This window comes from Anopheles moucheti, chromosome 3 (assembly GCF_943734755.1).
Source record: "Anopheles moucheti chromosome 3, idAnoMoucSN_F20_07, whole genome shotgun sequence".
Lineage (NCBI taxonomy): Eukaryota > Metazoa > Arthropoda > Insecta > Diptera > Culicidae > Anopheles > Anopheles moucheti.
This window is the reverse complement of record NC_069141.1, coordinates 22412978-22431574: the sequence shown is the minus strand read 5'-3', so window position 1 is coordinate 22431574 and position 18597 is coordinate 22412978. Positions and strand designations below refer to the sequence as shown.

The 18597-nt window shown below is 41.6% G+C and overlaps 3 protein-coding genes and 1 pseudogene across 3 annotated transcripts; 2 read left to right on the top strand and 2 right to left on the bottom strand.

Annotated features, from left to right (window-relative positions):
* Positions 1-4774: 4774 nt before the first annotated feature.
* LOC128300715 (fatty acid hydroxylase domain-containing protein 2-like) lies at positions 4775-7556 on the top strand (annotated as a pseudogene).
* Positions 7557-9630: 2074 nt separating this feature from the next.
* Positions 9631-11199, top strand: LOC128303580 (lysosomal thioesterase PPT2 homolog). Its single transcript, XM_053040573.1, has 4 exons — positions 9631-9793; positions 9854-10087; positions 10154-10406; positions 10466-11199. Exons 2-4 carry the CDS (start codon positions 9953-9955, stop codon positions 10936-10938), a joined length of 861 nt encoding a protein of 286 aa, XP_052896533.1. The 5' UTR covers positions 9631-9793; positions 9854-9952; the 3' UTR covers positions 10939-11199.
* A 1027-nt stretch (positions 11200-12226) lies between these two features.
* Positions 12227-13571, bottom strand: LOC128304301 (fatty acid hydroxylase domain-containing protein 2-like). Its single transcript, XM_053041473.1, has 2 exons — positions 12646-13571; positions 12227-12566 (listed from the first exon to the last, which is right to left on the bottom strand). The coding sequence occupies exons 1-2, from the start codon at positions 12801-12803 to the stop codon at positions 12437-12439; spliced, it is 288 nt and encodes a 95-aa protein (XP_052897433.1). The 5' UTR covers positions 12804-13571; the 3' UTR covers positions 12227-12436.
* A 740-nt stretch (positions 13572-14311) lies between these two features.
* On the bottom strand, positions 14312-16333 carry LOC128301251 (T-complex protein 1 subunit beta). The gene has a single exon (XM_053037633.1). It carries the CDS (start codon positions 16263-16265, stop codon positions 14661-14663), a length of 1605 nt encoding a protein of 534 aa, XP_052893593.1. The 5' UTR covers positions 16266-16333; the 3' UTR covers positions 14312-14660.
* Positions 16334-18597: the final 2264 nt, after the last annotated feature.

Here is an 18597-nt window from a genome sequence, read left to right as displayed (position 1 = left end):
AATCCAGTTTAGCGATAGTGCTGCCTTTTTGGTGTCCTGTTTGCCGAGTCAGGCCGTTCGTGCGATGAGTCGAATGGGCTTAAAACTGGGACAGGACTTCATTTTGCTTATGTGTCGAACTCTGTTCATTGATTCGACCGTGTAAGCTTGATGATCCGGCAGTTTGAACATTCCTGGGTGGTGACACAGGGTGACACCTAGTACTGTTAGAATCTTGAGCCTAAAAGATCGTGCGATCAAGCGATCGATTCCTGTGAACGTTTAGATTTGTCTGAAGAAGTGATGGGATTCCAACTACCAGTACGACCGAGCATGCCCGGGATAAGGCAAATCGCAAGGAGGAAATGCCTTGTGCCACTTGTTATTATCGCTCAACACAAGCGGTGTTGAAAATACGGCATTGCCGTCATAATAGAAATTAAATAAATACTTCGGCATCGAGGCTGGAAACCCTGTTTTTGACTTCCCAAATACAATCCAGTGCCTACTTCGGTACTCCGAACTGCTCTCAACAGCTTCGAAATATTCTGGACTACTTTGAAATCGACATTGCTGGTCTAGAGTAATCTGGATACAACAGACCTTTTTTTTCGTTAGAACGGCCTGGCCGTTTCGACTTATTGTACCACGTAGCCGAATAGTCAGTCCTTGGCTACGGAGGATTCATGAATTCATCAATTCAATAGGAAAATTAACCATACAACGTACAGAGAGCTAAAACTGGAATTGAAATATCCTGTGTGGAAGTTGAGTTAATCCCGACTTTACATCCGACCACTGGAAAACTCAATAAAAATAACCTTATTTCCCGTATTTTAAAGTCCCCATCATTTTACTAATGTAAGAGTGCTCTTCTATTATGACTTACAAATTTTCCCTTCCATCGATAGTGCGTGATTACCCTGTGCGGTTTGCCTTTTACCATCATTTTAATCCACTCCAAATATAATCCCTTCAACTTCATCAGTCCGGATCGGTCGATTTGGACCGCGGTCCATTTTAGCTTTTTCCCCGATTTGACCCCGGTTCCTCGCGGAGCGGGAAGGGAAATCCGTTTTTCCGATGGCAATAGGATATTTGCTGTGCTGGCGCAAATTTCGTACGGTGACATCGCTCCGAGCTTCCGTTCCAGGCTTCACGGAATCGGTTGGTTTGTTTGCATTTGTTTTGGTGTTTTTTTTATTCCTTGTTTGCCCATCCAACAGTTCGTTGCTCCGTGTTGTGTTGGTTGTTGGCCGTCGCTTCCGTGTCCATTTTGGGGGGAGAGCGAACAGGCGCACAGGAAATTGAAAAGCGATTATCATCAGAAACGTCAGGACCTTCAAATAAAAAGTGGAAATCAAAAGAAAAAAAAACACGCACACACACCCGATTCGCTTTTTACGTTTTTTCCCCCATCACTTACTGTGCAACGTGTCGTTTGAGGTGCCATTTCCGGCCAACATTTGGAAGCAGTTCGTAATCGAAATCGAAGAGGGAAAAATAAAATAAAAAATTGGTCACCGTCACGTGAAAATCAAGACAGGCCAAATCGTTGAAAGATTGATTAATATTTGGTTCAATGCAACAAAGAAGGAAGCACCCACCACAACCCCGAAACCATCAGCGTTCATTCTTGAACCCAATTGGCACGACCAGTTCCGACCGGCGCGCGGCATGGCTTAGTTGATTTGGCGGCTAAAAATAGCGCGCTTTTGGCGTGGAAATTGCGTGGGAAATGACCGGAATCAGGACATTCAAGAAGCGGCAGGTATTTGGTGAGATTGTTGTGCCTGCCTGTCTGTTACAAAAATTGTCCACCACACGGTTCCTTAATTTGTGTTCTGTTTTTTCTCACCTTGCTTTCCTTTTGATATTGTTATCAGTTAAAAGCTTTCCCCGCAATGGAATACAGAGCGTTTGGAAAAAAAGCGTAATAAATCAAAATCAAACAAGCAAGAGAAAGTCATAAAAGTACGATCGCGAAAAGAGTTTCATAAACAATACACAATGCGATTTAAACACTAAACGATGGTGGTTGAAAGTGTGAAACAGTGGAAAGTGGAAAGAAAATCGATCTGTGCCTTTTCTGTAGCAAAGCGTATGTGTGTCTGTGGTTGTGTGAGTTTGTGTGTGAAAAAGTATGCAAAAATTTATGAAAGGAAAACAACAAGTTAATAAACAAGATAAGGAAGATCAAAACAAAAGAAGCCATAAAACCAGCAAAACAGATAGTGGTAGCAGCTAGCAGTAAGATCGGTTTATAACGATTTAAACTTTCGTAAAATAGTAGTAAGCAACACAAAAAAAGGAACACTGCTGCGGTTCGGTAAGTATGTGGAACCAATTGTGTGCAGATGGAAATATAATTGAGTAGCACAAAAGACATCAACAGAAACAAACACAAAACGATCAACGGTATCATCAAACGCGTCAGCAGGTCTTTTTTTTAGTTTAATTGATATAAAAAATGTACAATAAAAAAAACATCATTTCCATGCATCGGATGAGAAGGTACAGTAGGGTCATATTAGAGAGAAGTTGTATCATTTGCATCCACGTCCATTTGTTGCCAATGGTGGTGGTCCAATCGAAGGAACTAAAGCTAAGCTACTGACAACTAAATTTCATTAGTTATACTAACACGCATTGCAGCAACAAAACATATATATAATTGACACGTCATAGTGATTGTTGCCACATATTTCTTAAACGTAAATGCGCCTCCGTTTCTAATGATTGCATGTAAGTTTAATAGAACGCTATATAGGTGCATTTTTTAAAAAACGGCATAATAATTCTAGTCTGGTTTTTGAGCAAATACAAAAGTGAAAAAAGTACACAGATTAACTACGGAAACGGAAACAATAAACGAACGATAAGTAAAGCATTTAAAACGAAAACGGAAACAAAAACAACCAAGTGAATCAAAATGGTGGTAGACAGATGGGGGACATGCGGATTAAGGAAGGATTTGTTATTTATAGTGGATGCTGGATGGCTTACAAAATAGTTACAAATAAACTAACGTGTTTCATCTTTGAACTATCATCCAAAAACGTAGCGTAAGAATATATTTAACAAATGAAACGATTGAAACATAAAGTACCATACCTACTTTTTGCTGGCGTTTTGTTTCGCTTTTTTGATCAGAGTTCTATTAGTCGTATTTAGAATATAAAGTGTAACTAGAGGAGGTATAGGTTTTAACAAAGATTTGTTTGAAGTAGCACAAATCAAAGAAAACCCCCTTGACATGTTGTGTAGAATGCTTAAAGTATTTAATGTTAAATCAAATTTTGTTACACCAATGGATGTACATAATAATTGATTGTGTCCAGTGTAGACGATGAATACTTCCATTTGTTGCCCCAATGTATCTATTTTGAACCATAAAACAGAAAAGCCGTTGATCGCCCATTAATGCCACTTTAAACATGATGGATAAACCTTTCTTTTTTTAAGTAAACTTACATTTAAAGCTCGACGAACAACTCAATTTCATTGATTTTATCATTCTGGTTTGGTCTAGATAATCCAAACTTAATTAGAACCATTTTGTTTAACAATATTTTCTTATTTGTTTCCTTATCTCTTTTGTTTTTCTATTCGTTTGCTTTTTCATTTTCTTTTGTAATGTTAGTTAGCTTATTTTTTTTTTGTTTTTTTAGAAGACTGTTAAAGTTGTTCTTCAATACTTTCATAACTTAAAATTGCTATAACCTTCCGTACTCGCTATAAGAAACAATGATATCAAACTTGCAGATCAAACTTGGTACTCTGGGTGTGCATTTCGCAAAGTGTTACGTAAAACTAAACTCGAGAAATAATCATCAAAAGCTTTAAAGGGGACAGAGAAAACAAAATACAACCATACAATGATTCAACAGTCATCAAAATGAGATAAACAAACCGTAGCACTTTCAAGAGATAGAAGCATTTAAAACCAACAGCTTGGAAAAGATGCTGTGTAGCCAGAAACATCGTTTGGACTAGTGCTACATCTTGCCAATGAGAGACGGTAACTAACAGGATCAAAATACAACTATACTATAAAGCTATTACACCGTTACTATCAACATTCAAAATAATCATTACTCATCGAGCTTTTTAAATGTAATAACTAAATAGCGAACGTTTCATCGCTTGGATTAAACGTTGGAACCGCTCTATAGCTCGTGGGGTTCTTCTTAAACATATATGAAGTTGATAAAATAAATCCACAGAGAATGTGAGTTTAAAAGATTAAGCTTTTATTTTACGTATTATATATACTAATTGAAATTGTTTTGGTTGTAACGTAGTTTGTTTCTATTTTGTTGTTAAAAAAAATCTGTCAAAAAGATAAATGCCACAAATTAATTAATTTTAATATTGTTATTATCAGATTGTTCTACCTATTCAAACAGTTTAAAGCGTATCAAATTTGTTATTTTAACAGAAAAAACAAATTTTAAAACATATTTGTTTTAGTTTTGAGATTTTCTAGCATTGAAACAATTAAAATAAAAACATTAATAAATCCTAACACTAAAACATAACGTTAGCCGACAGATTATAAAGAAATTTACATAAAAAAGGAGAAAACAGACAAGGGAGCTAAAAATATGTACTCTTCATGAAACGTAACAACAAAGAAAGCAGAAAAATATTAAACTTCAAACATATACAGTAGTGTGTCTTTTTTATAGAATAGCCAGAGAGATAACAAAAGAAAAACCCGAAATGATTAATACAAGATACTACCTTTGAAGTAGTATCAGGCTATTATAGTTGGGGATAGTGATAATACAAGATGAGCATAGGTAATGTAAATAGAGCAACCAAAAGAATCGATGCTACACAAGTAAAAGCTACAACATGGAACAAACGATACGTAGAATAAATGGGAGGGAAATAGCCGGAAGTTTTGCGAAACGTAACGGTAACGTAAAGGTGTCAACAATGTTCGGTTAAACGCTTCATAATTTATCCATTACGATGTACATCTTGAGCGCTGTTCGATTGCGATATTATTCATGCAGTTATTCCAAATAACTGTTTTAAGCAGACAAGTGTGCAAGGTGCGCGGATAAACACTCCCTAACCAGCTGCTACAATAATGTTAAAGAAGGAAAGCGATTGCCCATTGTACGGAGATGTTGGATTATATCAACCAAAAGTTTCTTACCAGCATGTGCGAAGAAAGGGATAATGGAAAGGAATATTTTGTAACTTTTGGAAAATAACTGAAATAAAATAACATATCTGCACAAGAAATTGTTCTTATTTCGTACCTAGCATTTCAATCTAGCTGATAGTTTGCAATGGATAATGGATGACTATGGATAATGGATGACGGAATTTTTTAAGGGGGGCCTATAATTTTGCTACGCCATTATCGGTGTTAGGGAGGTGTACTTCAAACATGATTTAACAACACCAGCAAAGTCTCGGAAAGAAAGCTCCCTTGCGCACACCTCAGAGTTCTGTTGCATAGCCCTGTGCGCTAAGGAGAACCATAACGCCACTACTTGGATCACATTTTCTACGATTTACGTACATTTACGAATCCACAAACAATCATCGAAATTTCCTAGAATCCTTTTTCTTTTCATGTTGATGTTTAAGACCATGAATAAAAAAACGGTTGGTTTCTGTGGTGAGCTTTTACTTACTGAACTTTTTTGCAACAATTGACCATGTTTTCTTCGATCCATTAGGCCACGAGAGTTGACAAAATGCTGACAAATTTGTCAAGTGACAAAATCAGCAGGTCAACTGCGAAAAACCACTGTACCGTTGCCGGCACACAATTGTTTTCAGATTTCCGATACTGCAGCGTGGAATAAATTTGCCCATCACTGTTGCATTGCATACTGTCAAACCCGTGAGAGCGATCGCCAGCGCAAGTGAGATGGATGAAATGGGAAGTCTCCCTCATCTCGCGCTCAAAATCGCCGGCGGCTGGATCGAAATTTCTATACAAAACCAGCTGTTTTCAGATTTCCTACACCAAGAGAGCATGTATTAGCAAGAGGTAACATGTATGCCCCCATATTTTGTCAAGTGGGCCATCACTACGCATACCATCAAACTCATGAGCACCATCGGTTGTGTAAGTGAGATGAAGTGAGATGAGATGTTGATGGTATGCGTAGTGATGGCCTAGGCCATCTTGATTTCTACGCCATTGTGTAAATTTTCGCACCGACAATGGTTGTTTTTCGGCAAAAACGGGTTGCTCTGCGTACCAATAACTGCAATAAGTTATTTTTTCTTCATCCCGCGCTTGTACGCTACGCACGATAAGCGATCCTTGTAGCCAACGAAAAGGCGTATCGTTCACCGTGGATCAAAGCTGGAAAAAGAAGGAGGATTACACGAAGCTGAAACGTCCTTCCGGGCAACTCGGGTCTGTGGTATTGTGCCCACATCCGCGGCGATCAGGAACAGTGGTGCTTTTCTTTGCTGCATTACGCAAGAAACGATCTGCTGCAGCGAACCAACTGTCGAGACTTTTAGGCGATAACATCCCGCAAGCCGTATGTGAAAGTTCTGTTCCACAATCAATCACCAACAGGCCGGCGTTTTTGCGTAGATACAAAACGCAACCCGGGTAAAAATGAACCGATAGAATCGCACGATCTGCGGCGGGGGATGAAGACAATCTTGTGCAATCAAACGGTGATTGGTGTCCCGATAACGTTTGCTGGCTACTATGGAACAATCCGTGATTCGGTGCCGGACGTACGCACGCTACCCTCGGTGTAGCTCGGTGTGATCTTGCGCGATCTGGTCGTGTGTGTCTTCTTTGCCGAGATTGGATTTTACTACGTGCATCGATTGTTGCACCTCAAGCCACTGTACAAACTGGTGCATAAAAAGCACAACGAATGGACGGGCACCGTTTGCTTCGTCCGCTATGTACTGCCATCCGATCGGGCACATCATCAGCAAACATGATCCCGCCAATGATCGGCATACAGCTCATGAAGGCGCACATCTTCACCACTGCCATCTGGTTTCCGTTGGTAATCTTTAACACGATTCGGGATCATTGTGGCTACCATTTGCCGTTCTATCCCAGCTCCGAGTACCACGATCATCATCACGCGAAGTATGAATCATCAAGCCAAACTGCTGTATGAGGGATATTCTTGCACAGCTTTATATGAATGTTTGTTGTATGTCTACAGATTTACTGAGTGCTTTGGAACGTTCGGGTATCTCGATTGGTTGCATGGGACGGACACAAGGTTCCGGAAGTCAAAGCAGCACCAGCGTCATCGTACACTTTGGGGCATTAAATCGGCCCGAGAGTTGTATCCGGATAGTTAATCCGAAGCCACCAGTTTGCCATCCAAAGCTTACGAGTGCGGGTGGTAAGGAATACCTCGTTCCAAAACAACCATCGTTGTTTCGTCTTTCTAGCTGTTCTATTTAATTACAAACTCATGTATTCATTAAAACCGTTTGGGGGCTCTTCAACCAATACGAATAATGCTAGGAAACATAGAAACAATTCGGCATTTTACTGGGACCTTTTCTCTACTCATTTGCTAAACATTGATAATAAACTCATTTCCGATTTTTTGGTGTATACATTGTAATTTTCAACAAGCGGTAAGTATTTGATTTTGATTTATTTTATACGTTACCACGTAAGTTTTCAACCAGCATACCCGGGTGTTACATACATTTTGTATGGAGCATGACGTTCCTCTTCTGCTTCTTTTCTTATTGTACATATTTTTGAGTCAAATTCCATGGATTTAAAATTTAAAAAGGAATCGTTAGTTTTATCATAACACAAAAAACATAATGAATGAATCGAATAAATTTTAGATATGCAAAATATACAAACCAACTGATTTCATATTTCTGTGAGAGCGATCGCCAGCGCAAGTGAGATGGATGAAATGGGAAGTCTCCCTCATCTCGCGCTCAAAATTTCCGGCGGCTGGATCGAAATTTCTATACAAAACTAGCTGTTTTCAGATTTCCTACACCAAGAGAGCATGTATTAGCGAGAGGTAACATGTATGCCCCTCCAGTGTGCATATTTTGTCACTTGGGCCATCACTACGCATACCATCAACATCTCATCTCACTTCATCTCACTTACACAACCGATGGTGCTCATGACTTTGATGGTATGCGTAGTGATGGCCCACTTGACAAAATATGGGGGCATACATGTTACCTCTTGCTAATACATGCTCTCTTGGTGTAGGAAATCTGAAAACAGCTGGTTTTGTTTAGAAATTTCGATCCAGCCGCCGGCGATTTTGAGCGCGAGATGAGGGAGACTTCCCATTTCATCCATCTCACTTACGCTGGCGATCGCTCTCACGGGTTTGACCTTGCAATAATAGTTGGGGGAAATATGAAATCAGTTGGTTTGTATATTTTGCTTATCTAAAATTTATTCGATTCATTCATTATGTGTTTTGTGTTATGATAAAACTAACGATTCCTTTTTAAATTTTAAATCCATGGAATTTGACTCGAAAATAAATACAGAAAAGAAGCAGAAGAGGAACGTCATGCTCCATATAAACACACACGACAAGATCGCGCAAGATCACACTCACGACCGGCACCGAATCACGGATTGTTCCATAGTAGCCAGCAAACGTTATCGGGACACCAATCACCGTTTGATTGCACAAGATTGTCTTCATCACCCGCCGCAGATCGTGCGATTCTATCGGTTCATTTTTACCCGGGTTGCGTTTTGTATCTACGCAAAAACGCCGGCCTGTTGGTGATTGATTGTGGGACAGAACTTTCACATACGGCTTGCGGGATGTTATCGCCTAAAAGTCTCGACAGTTGGTTCGCTGCAGCAGATCGTTTCTTGCGTAATGCAGCAAAGAAAAGCACCACTGTTCCTGATCGCCGCGGACGTAGGCACAATACCACAGACCCCGGAAGGACGTTTCAGCTTCGTGTAATCCTCCTTCTTTTTCCAGCTTTGATCCACGGCCTTGCTTTGATACGCCTTTTCGTTGGCTACAAGGATCGCTTATCGTGCGTAGCGTACAAGTGCGGGATGAAGCAAAAAGAACTTATTGCAGTTATTCGTACGCAAAGCAATCCGTTTTTTGCCGAAAAACAACCATTGTCGGTGCGAAAATCTACACAATGGAGTAGAAATCAGTTTTCTTTGCCTTTTTCTAAAAATCACTCGACACGGGGAGGCTAGACCATAGTTTGGCAGTTAGACAGTTGGGGCCCCCAACACGGCGAGGCACTAGGTGACCGCCTACTACGCCTACCGTTTGATCCGCCGCTGCCCTGAAGGGTTTGTTTTTTATCGACCGGAAAGATTTCAAAATCTTTCATATGAAATATTTCATGAAACAAAGGGTAAATTCTCATTCGAAAATGTTCGTTCTGTGTAGTAAAAATACATGGAGAAATATCACATTTTATAAAGTGAATTGTTTGAATATATGCCAAATTAAATTACGATATTTCCAATATCATCTTCAATATCATCATATCAATATCATCAGACATAATAACATATTGCCTTTTTCGAATAATCATCCCATTTGAACGCTTGAACACTGTACCGTATACGGACGCATAATGTGAAACTCACACACTGGCAAAGCAAACCAAAACAAAGGCTTACTCTATGTGACGCAGGAAATCAAACGAAATGGAGGCAAATTAATGCAATTGTGTCCGAATAATTGGATAAAGTAGGAATAAATTTGTAGTACAGCGAGCTGCATACATTATTTATACACGTATTTACACAAACTTCGAAACCCATCCCTTATAGAAAATCCTAATTTGTGATTTTCTAAATCATCTTGCAGTGAGTGATTTGTGGGTTCCTTTCAAAACAATTGAACTAATTAAATGTTTCAACTTGCAGGAAACTGATAAACAACGGAGTAAAACATCGAACCCGTGCCTTCGCAATTAACTCATAAGATAGTACTATCGACAGGGAAGTGTTCTGTTATCACGAACAATGTTCGCAACACTGGGTGTAATTGTATTGATATTAAAAACAAGCCTAATAATGGCTTATCGACCAGTTTTCATCTATCATGGCATTCTCACCGGCGCAGATAGTATGAATCACTTGGTGGAGCGGATTCAGGAGGTATGTATAGTCCGGTGCGTAACTAAACAGCGAGGACTGATACTGATTTAATTACTTCGCTCGTAGATTCATCCCGATACGGTTGTGTACAACTTTCAACGGTTCGGTGGATGGTCTAGCTTGGAAAATGCCTGGCATCAGGTGTTGGAAGCACAAACCAATCTAAAAGCTATCTGTGATCTACATCCCGAAGAGGGCATCAACATGATCGGCTATTCTCAGGGTGGACTTCTCGGGCGGGCGGTTCTTCAAACATATCCGGACCATTGTGTTAAAACGTTCATCTCACTAAGCTCCCCACAGGCTGGCCAATTTGGAGGTAATTCTCCACGATTGGATCGATTTTCAACGTCCCTAATCGGAATCTTTCTGTTTTAGACGACTTTTTGCATTTAATATTCCCCGCGCTGGTTGCTAAAACGGCATACCAACTATTTTACACCTACGTCGGACAACACACGTCTGTGGCCAACTACTGGAACGATCCACACCACCAGGCGCTGTTCGAGGAGTTTAGCATCTTCTTGCCATACGTTAACAACCGCATTTTCTCCGTCAATTCTACTCAATTCCGTGACACGCTCATGCGGCTGGACCGGTTGGTGTTGATCGGCGGACCGGACGATGGCGTTATTACGCCGTGGGAATCTAGTCATTTTAGCTTTTACAATCAATCGTACGACGTGGTACCGTTGCATGACAGTGAAATTTATACTGAGGATTTAATAGGACTTAAAACTCTCGAAGAAAGTGGCCGGTTGCACATAATAGTGCGAGAAAACGTGCATCACTATCAGTGGCATCGTAAGAACGATGTGATTGATAGTGTTATCTTGCCTTATTTGGACTAATTTAAGAACACTCATCGAAGCACGAGTTTTGAAATAATACTAAACGTTACCACTTTCTAGTGACTAGGTGCAATGAGTTGAGTAAGAATTGAGCACATGCTGTTTTTGGGGTAATACAAATAATATTATGTAGGTAGAATATCGAAGGGATTTGGAAGCTTTACAGTAGCAATTCATTTAAGGCTGATTTTCGACAATATTTTAACACAACGAGAGACACATACGACGGCGCCCACTAGTGATATGATCATCACAATATTTAGGCCAATAAAATGAATAAGTTGAAAAAATTGTATTCCATTGGCATTTAGCTTTTCTGTTGATCTAAATACGTGAGGTTTTAAGGACTGGATTGGGGGAAGGACAGTGAAAACCATTATACCGTTGCCGCGCACACAATTGTTTTCAGATTTCCGATACTGCAGCGTGGAATAAATTTGCCCATCACTGTTGCATTGCATACTGTCAAACCCGTGAGAGCGATCGCCAGCGCAAGTGAGATGGATGAAATGAGAAGTCTCCCTCATCTCGCGCTCAAAATCGCCGGCGGCTGAATCGAAATTTCTATACAAAACCAGCTGTTTTCAGATCTCCTACACCAAGAGAGCATGTATTAGCTAGAGGTAACATGTATGCCCCCATATTTTGTCAAGTGGGCCATCACTACGCATACCACCAAAGTCATGAGCACCATCGGTTGTGTAAGTGAGATGAAGTGAGATGAGTTTGATGGTATGGGTAGTGATGGCCCAAGTGACAAAATATGCACACTGGAGGGGAATAAATGTTACCTCTAGCTAATACATGCTCTCTTGGTGTAGGAAATCTGAAAACAGCTAGTTTTGTATAGAAATTTCGATCCAGCCGACGGAAATTTTGAGCGCGAGATGAGGGAGACTTCTCATTTCATCCATCTCACTTGCGCTGGCGATCGCTCTCACAGAAATATCAAAACAGCTGGTTTGTATATTTTGCATATCTAAAATTTATTCGATTCATTCATTATGTTTTTTGTGTTATGATAAAACTAACGATTCCTTTTTAAATTTTAAATCCATGGAATTTGACTCAAAAATATGTACAACAAGAAAAGAAGCAGAAGAGGAACGTCATGCTCCGTACAAAACGTTTGGAATACCCGGGTATGCTGGTTGAAAACTTACGTGGTAAAGTTTAAAATAAATCAAAATCAAATACTTACCGCTTGTTGAAAATTACAATGTATACACCAAAAAATCGGAAATGAGTTTATTATAAATGTTTAGCAAATGAGTAGAGAAAAGGTCCAAGTAAAATGCCGAATTGTTTCTATGCTTCCTAGCATTCTTCGTATTGGTTGAAGAGCCCACAAACGGTTTTATTGAATACATGAGTTTGTAATTAAATAGAACAGCTAGGAAGACGAAACAACGATGGATGATTTAGTACGAGGTATTCCTTACCACCCTCACTCGTAAGCTTTGGATAGCAAACAGGTGGCTTCGGATTAACTATCCGGCTAAAATTCTCGGGCCGATTTAATGCCCCAAAGTGTACGATGACGCTGGTGCTGCTTTGACTTCCGGAACGTTGTGTCCGTCCCGTGCAACCAATCGAGATACCCGAACGTTCCGAAGCACCCAGTAAATCTGTAGACATACAACAAACATTCATATAAAGCTGTGCAAGAATATCCCTCATACAGCAGTTTGGCTTGATGATTCATACTTCGCGTGATGATAATCGTGGGACTCGGAGCTGGGAAAGAACGGCAAATGGTAGCCACAATGATCCCGAATCGTGTTAAGGATTACCAACGGAAACCAGATGGCAGTGGTGAAGATGTGCGCCTTCATGAGCTGTATGCCGATCATTGGCGGGATCATGTTTGCTGATGATGTGCCCGATCGGATGGCAGTACATAGCTGTCCAAGCAAACGGTGCCGTCCATTCGTGGTGCTTTTTATGCACCAGTTTGTACAGTGGCTTGAGGTGCAAGAATCGATGCACGTAGTAAAATCCAATCTCGGCAAAGAAGACACACACGACCAGATCGCGCAAGATCACACCCACGACCGGCACCGAACCACCGATTGTTCCATAGTAGCCAGAAACGTTATCGGGACACCAATCACCGAATGATTGCACAAGATTGTCTTCATCACCCGCCGCAGATCGTGCGATTCTATCGGTTCATTTTTACCCGGGTTGCGTTTTGTATCTACGCAAAAACGCCGGCCTGTTGGTGATTGATTGTGGGACAGAACTTTCACATACGGCTTGCGGGATGTTATCACCTTAAAGTCTCGACAGTTGGTTCGCTGCAGCAGATCGTTTCTTACGTAATGCAGCAAGGATACCACCGCTGTCCCTGATCGCCGCGGACGTGGGCACAATACCACAGACCCGAGTTGCCCGGAAGGACGTTTCAGCTTCGTGTAATCCTCCTTCTTTTTCCAGCTTTGATCCACGGTGAACGATACGCCTTTTCGTTGGCTACAAGGATCGCTTATCGTGCGTAGCGTACAAGCGCGGGAAGAAACAAAAATAACTTATTGCAGTTATTGGTACGCAGAGCAACCCGTTTTTGCCGAAAAACAACCATTGTCGGTGCGAAAATTTACACAATGGCGTAGAAATCAAGATGGCCTAGGCCATCACTACGCATACCATCAACATCTCATCTCACTTCATCTCACTTACACAACCGATGGTGCTCATGACTTTGATGGTATGCGTAGTGATGGCCCACTTGACAAAATATGGGGGCATACATGTTACCTCTCGCTAATACATGCTCTCTTGGTGTAGGAGATCTGAAAACAGCTGGCTTTGTATAGAAATTTCGATCCAGCCGACGGAAATTTTGAGCGCGAGATGAGGGAGACTTCCCATTTCATCCATCTCACTTGCGCTGGCGATCGCTCTCACATAAATATGAAAACAGCTGGTTTGTATGGAAAGTTAGTGTTTCAACATTGCATACCTTTCGGCGGTTTTCGAGCAAAATTGGAGGATATTTTTGTTCAATTTTTTACGTTCTTCGTAAAATGTTTTGCTATAAATTTACTCTGTTGTTAAATGACCGCCTACTCCACTTACCGTTTGATCCGCCGCTGAGGGTGGTCAGGATTAATTTCGCAGTATGTTTGTATCTATTAAATGCAATGAATTGATGGAAAAAGGTTACAGGTGAAGTAAATTATGACAATATTCACTCAAAAGCATCGATTACTATTTCAATCCTTATTCTGAACCTCGACCCGCATTCTAGAAGTGCCCAAAATTTAGAACTTCTCCCCCATCATCTGCTAATGGTAAAGATCATGAGCACACCCACATGAAACGTCTTCTTTCGTATTCCTCTAAACTCAACCAATGTATCAAATAGATAGTTATTAAATGATTTTATTCGTTTTCCTTGCGCCAGACAGAGTATTCCTTGACGCAGATGCTCCCTCAAAGGGATAAACATGTTAGTAAGTGTTTGATAAACGTCCTTTTGCAGTACGAAGGCAATTGAAGTGAGTTCACGACATGGAACTGGTGGTTAATACGATACGCGTGCAAAGAAAAAGGATGAGAGCGTTAATAATGCAATGATGCAAATGATGAAACCATCCTTGCTACGAGATGCAAAGTTTGGGGTCTAATCGAACGGTGCACAAAAACAGAAAGGAGATGGTATAAAATGAACGGAAACAAATGCACGAAGATTCCGACGAAAATGGTAAGCTGTGCTTCTAGCAATAGCCACGATCCGGTACGCGGCGACGTGGAGCACTCTTTAAGATGTTGTCAACACGCAGAATCATTTCGGCCGCTTCGGCAGCCGACATTAACACCTGTCGCTTCACGGCAAACGATTCCGTGATTCCCAGCTCCTTCATGCAGCCCACCTTACCGCCGTTCATGTCCAGTCCCATCGTGTGTTTACCCTGGGAATGTGCGGCCCGCAGTTCCGACACGAGCTGGGCCGAATCGTATCCGGCATTGTCGGCGATAATCGTCGGCAGCTGCATCAGGGCACGGCCAAACGATTCGATAGCCATCGCTTCCTTGCCGGCAGTTTCGGCGGCCAGTTTGAAGACGGCCGTTGCCATCAGCGTCTCAGAGCAACCGCCTCCATAAACAACGCGCGATTCCTTCACGGTAGCGGCCAGGACACAAAGGGCATCGTGCAACGAACGTTCCGCCTCGTCGATGATTTGCTGTGTCGCACCACGGATGACGACCGTACAAGCTTCGCCGAGCTGGACGCCCGAGAAGCGCAACAGTGTGTCTTCGCCGATCATTACCTGCTCGATCAGGTCGCATTTGCCCAACTTCACCAGATCGGGATTATCAAACGTGGACACAATTTCACCTCCGGTCACAAGGGCCAACCGTTCGATACCGTCGAAATCGGCATGCTCGATGGCCATCACGCCCGCATCGGCAAACAGCTGCTCCGGGTAGTTGTAGATCAGCTGACGGTTGATAAACACGTTGATGTTGTGCGCTAGGATCTTGTCCACCTTTTGCTTCATCTTTTCCTTCTCGGCTCCCTCCAGCTCGGCAATCTGGCTCATCGAGTCGACCTTTATCGAGGAACCGAACACCTTAATCTTGTCCGTGTCCATCGGTGTGTTAGCGATCAGAATGTTGGCGTTCTTCACCGTCTTCGGTTGATGGACACCGGGTTTTTTGTCCAGCAGGAAACCATCGTCCAGGAACGATTCCTCCAAACAGCCGCCGAGTTTCTTGATGCGTTGGATAGCCGTTAGTGAACCGGATCCCTTCAGACGCAATACCGCATCGACAGCCAGCTTTGCGAATTGTTCTTTGTGTTGGGACAGAATCTTCGAGCTCAGTGTTGTACGGGCAATGTTTAGCAAATCTTCCCGGAAACGTTCCTGGTTGGCTGAGTTGTCGGTGGCAGCTCCCTGCAGTGCGGTACGGGCCACTTCCGTCGCCTGACGCCATCCGGCAACGATCGTCTGTGGGTGGAGCTTCTGTTCCACCAGTTTCTCCGCCTCCCGTATCAGCTCGGAGGCAAACACCGTGACGGATGTGGTACCATCTCCAACCTCGTCATCCTGCACTCGTGACATATCGACGAGAATTTTCGCTGCCGGGTTGTCCACACCGACCGCACGCAGAATCGTCGCCCCATCGTTCGTTACCTCAATCTGTCCGGCATTGCGACCATTAGCGACCAATATCTTGTCCATGCCCTTCGGACCGAGGGTGCTTTTCACGAGGTCACCGATGGCGATGGCGCCCACGAATGACGACAGACGGGCAATTTCACCCTTTTCCTCCTCGGCTTCGTGTTTCAGAATGCGAACGGGATTGAGAGACACCATTGTACGAGCAGGAAAATTACAGCCGGAATTTACCAGAAAACACGCTTCTTCGTCTGAATCACAAGGGGTTGTGGTGAACGAAAAAAACGAGAAAACCAATGCGGCGAATTTGACAGCAAACGTCAAACGATGTGATTTATGAAGCACTCAAGCTGGTGTGATAAACGCAACATTCAAACATTCGGACTGGATTCGAACTCGAAAGCAATGCACAGTGGTAAATTTATCCTTTTCCGTTTGTATGAATCATATTTAAAAAATACGTTTTCTAAACTACAGAAAATGACTCGAGATAATTCTTGGGATATGTGAAAGAAACACACTATTTAAGTGCCGTAAAATGTAATCAATGAAGTATTTCAATCAAGAACAATTTTAATAATTATCTTTAAAATTCGAATACTGTGCTCTAATCTTCAGTTGTTGAGTATGATAAGAGTCTGAAATAGGTGCATTATTGCTGTTAAAAAATGATACAGTGCCCATTATCTATAAATTTAGATTAGCGCAGGGAATTAGTTCTAAAATCTCGCGTCGAAAAACATTCCCAAGTCGACCGATTAAATGCTGCTTTGCCTAACCACGTGTACATCTCCGGCGATCTCCGATAGTAATAACTTTGTTTTTTAATTGCAGATATACCCAAATGCTGATTGTTAGATTTTTGTTTTCCCTTCCTTTCTATATTTCCTCAACGTTTTCACTTTCACTTGACGGTCCAGATCTTGGCCACGAGATCATGGAGCCGCCTAGTACCCTATGCTCATCACCTAATACGAAGCTAAATAGGAAGAAGAATAGATAAAAATACAAACATGCGGGAAAAGTACATCTTTTCAAGTAAAGCAAGAAGATTAGATTCCTCTGCTGCTTTGAATGTAATTTGTACCCTGCATTTTTCTACGAGTACTAAACAGACAACGAAGTCCGTCCTATTGTTTTACCTCATTTGGACTCGATTAAATCAAGAGTGAACGCTTCTCGCAAATTTAAAACAAGTTTAAATCGTGACTGAGTTACACCGATCTCGCCAGAGATTTCAGAGTAAATGTAAAATTGAATCAATACCTATCTTACGAGAAAATGTCACTTTCGAGGACACTTCTGCACACTTTCAGCCACAGAAACGGTCGGAACTCGCCCTGCTGAGATACATGAGCCAAAAAAGTTAAATAAAGTCAAAGAAGTAGCGATTTGCATAATAGCTTTATGAAATAGAGCGATATCTGGAATAAAGCTGAAGGGATGATAATTTTATTTCGAAAGCGTTCGTCTCCATGTGATGTCGCAGTGCACTGCTACTGAGATGGGTTGCTCCGTTCTAGCGTTTGGTGAGTTAAATATATCATGCCATGTCAAAATGTTTCGCCGCGGATGAATCTAATTTGTCAATGATACACGGTATACGACAAGAATGAACAATGCGTTTTTAAACCACGCTCTCTGCGCTTACAAGAGTCGTTAAATGTTGTACCTATATGTTTCAGCTGCTTTGTATCCGACTTGCAGCAGCTACCTCTTGTAGTACCACAAGCATTAATAACTCCAGAAATTGATGAGCTTTTTTAAATTATTTCCGATAAACACTCCACTTTTCTGTTCGTTCACTTCAATTATCGTTTCAATCATCAGCATCAAAATGTATCCGTTGGTCTCGGCACACATTTCCGTTAGGTGTTGTGTAGTGATTATTGAAACCACAACAACCACATTTATATGAATTGACCATGAGGTGCTCATGGAATCGTTTCGATACACAAACCGAAACCATGCCAAACTGGTCCCCAACATTCAATTTCCTAAACGATTTTGAACGGCTTTTGGTTTTTATTTTACAGCACCGGAAACATAGCCCACTTTTGCCAGTGCCAGGGTGAAATGGGTCCCTTTTGGATAACTTCCGAAACGACGACATTTGCAATATCTATAAAGCAATTTATTCCAATACGTACGGCGATTGTTTTTCACCGTCCGCCGACGATACCCTCCTGCCCATCTTTTCGTTCCGGCTTTTTTTTTTGTTAACTTTTCATACCATACGCTGTGGACAATCGGTGCGCCAGTTCCGGTTTGGAAGTGTTCCGTCGAGTAGCAATCGGAATATCTTTTTTTTCCGTTCTTGCCATACTCATTCCCTGGTGATGCACACCAATCCTGAAACCAATCGGATCGAATGTGTTTGCTATTTGCCTTCTTTTATTTTGTGCGCTGCTCAACTGATCTGAACATTTAATACTCGGCCACTGCGTGTGATGCACTTTCAAAAGAGAGGAAATACAAATGATTGTAAGCCCACATGGGAATTGATGGATCGGTTTTCCATGGTAAAGGT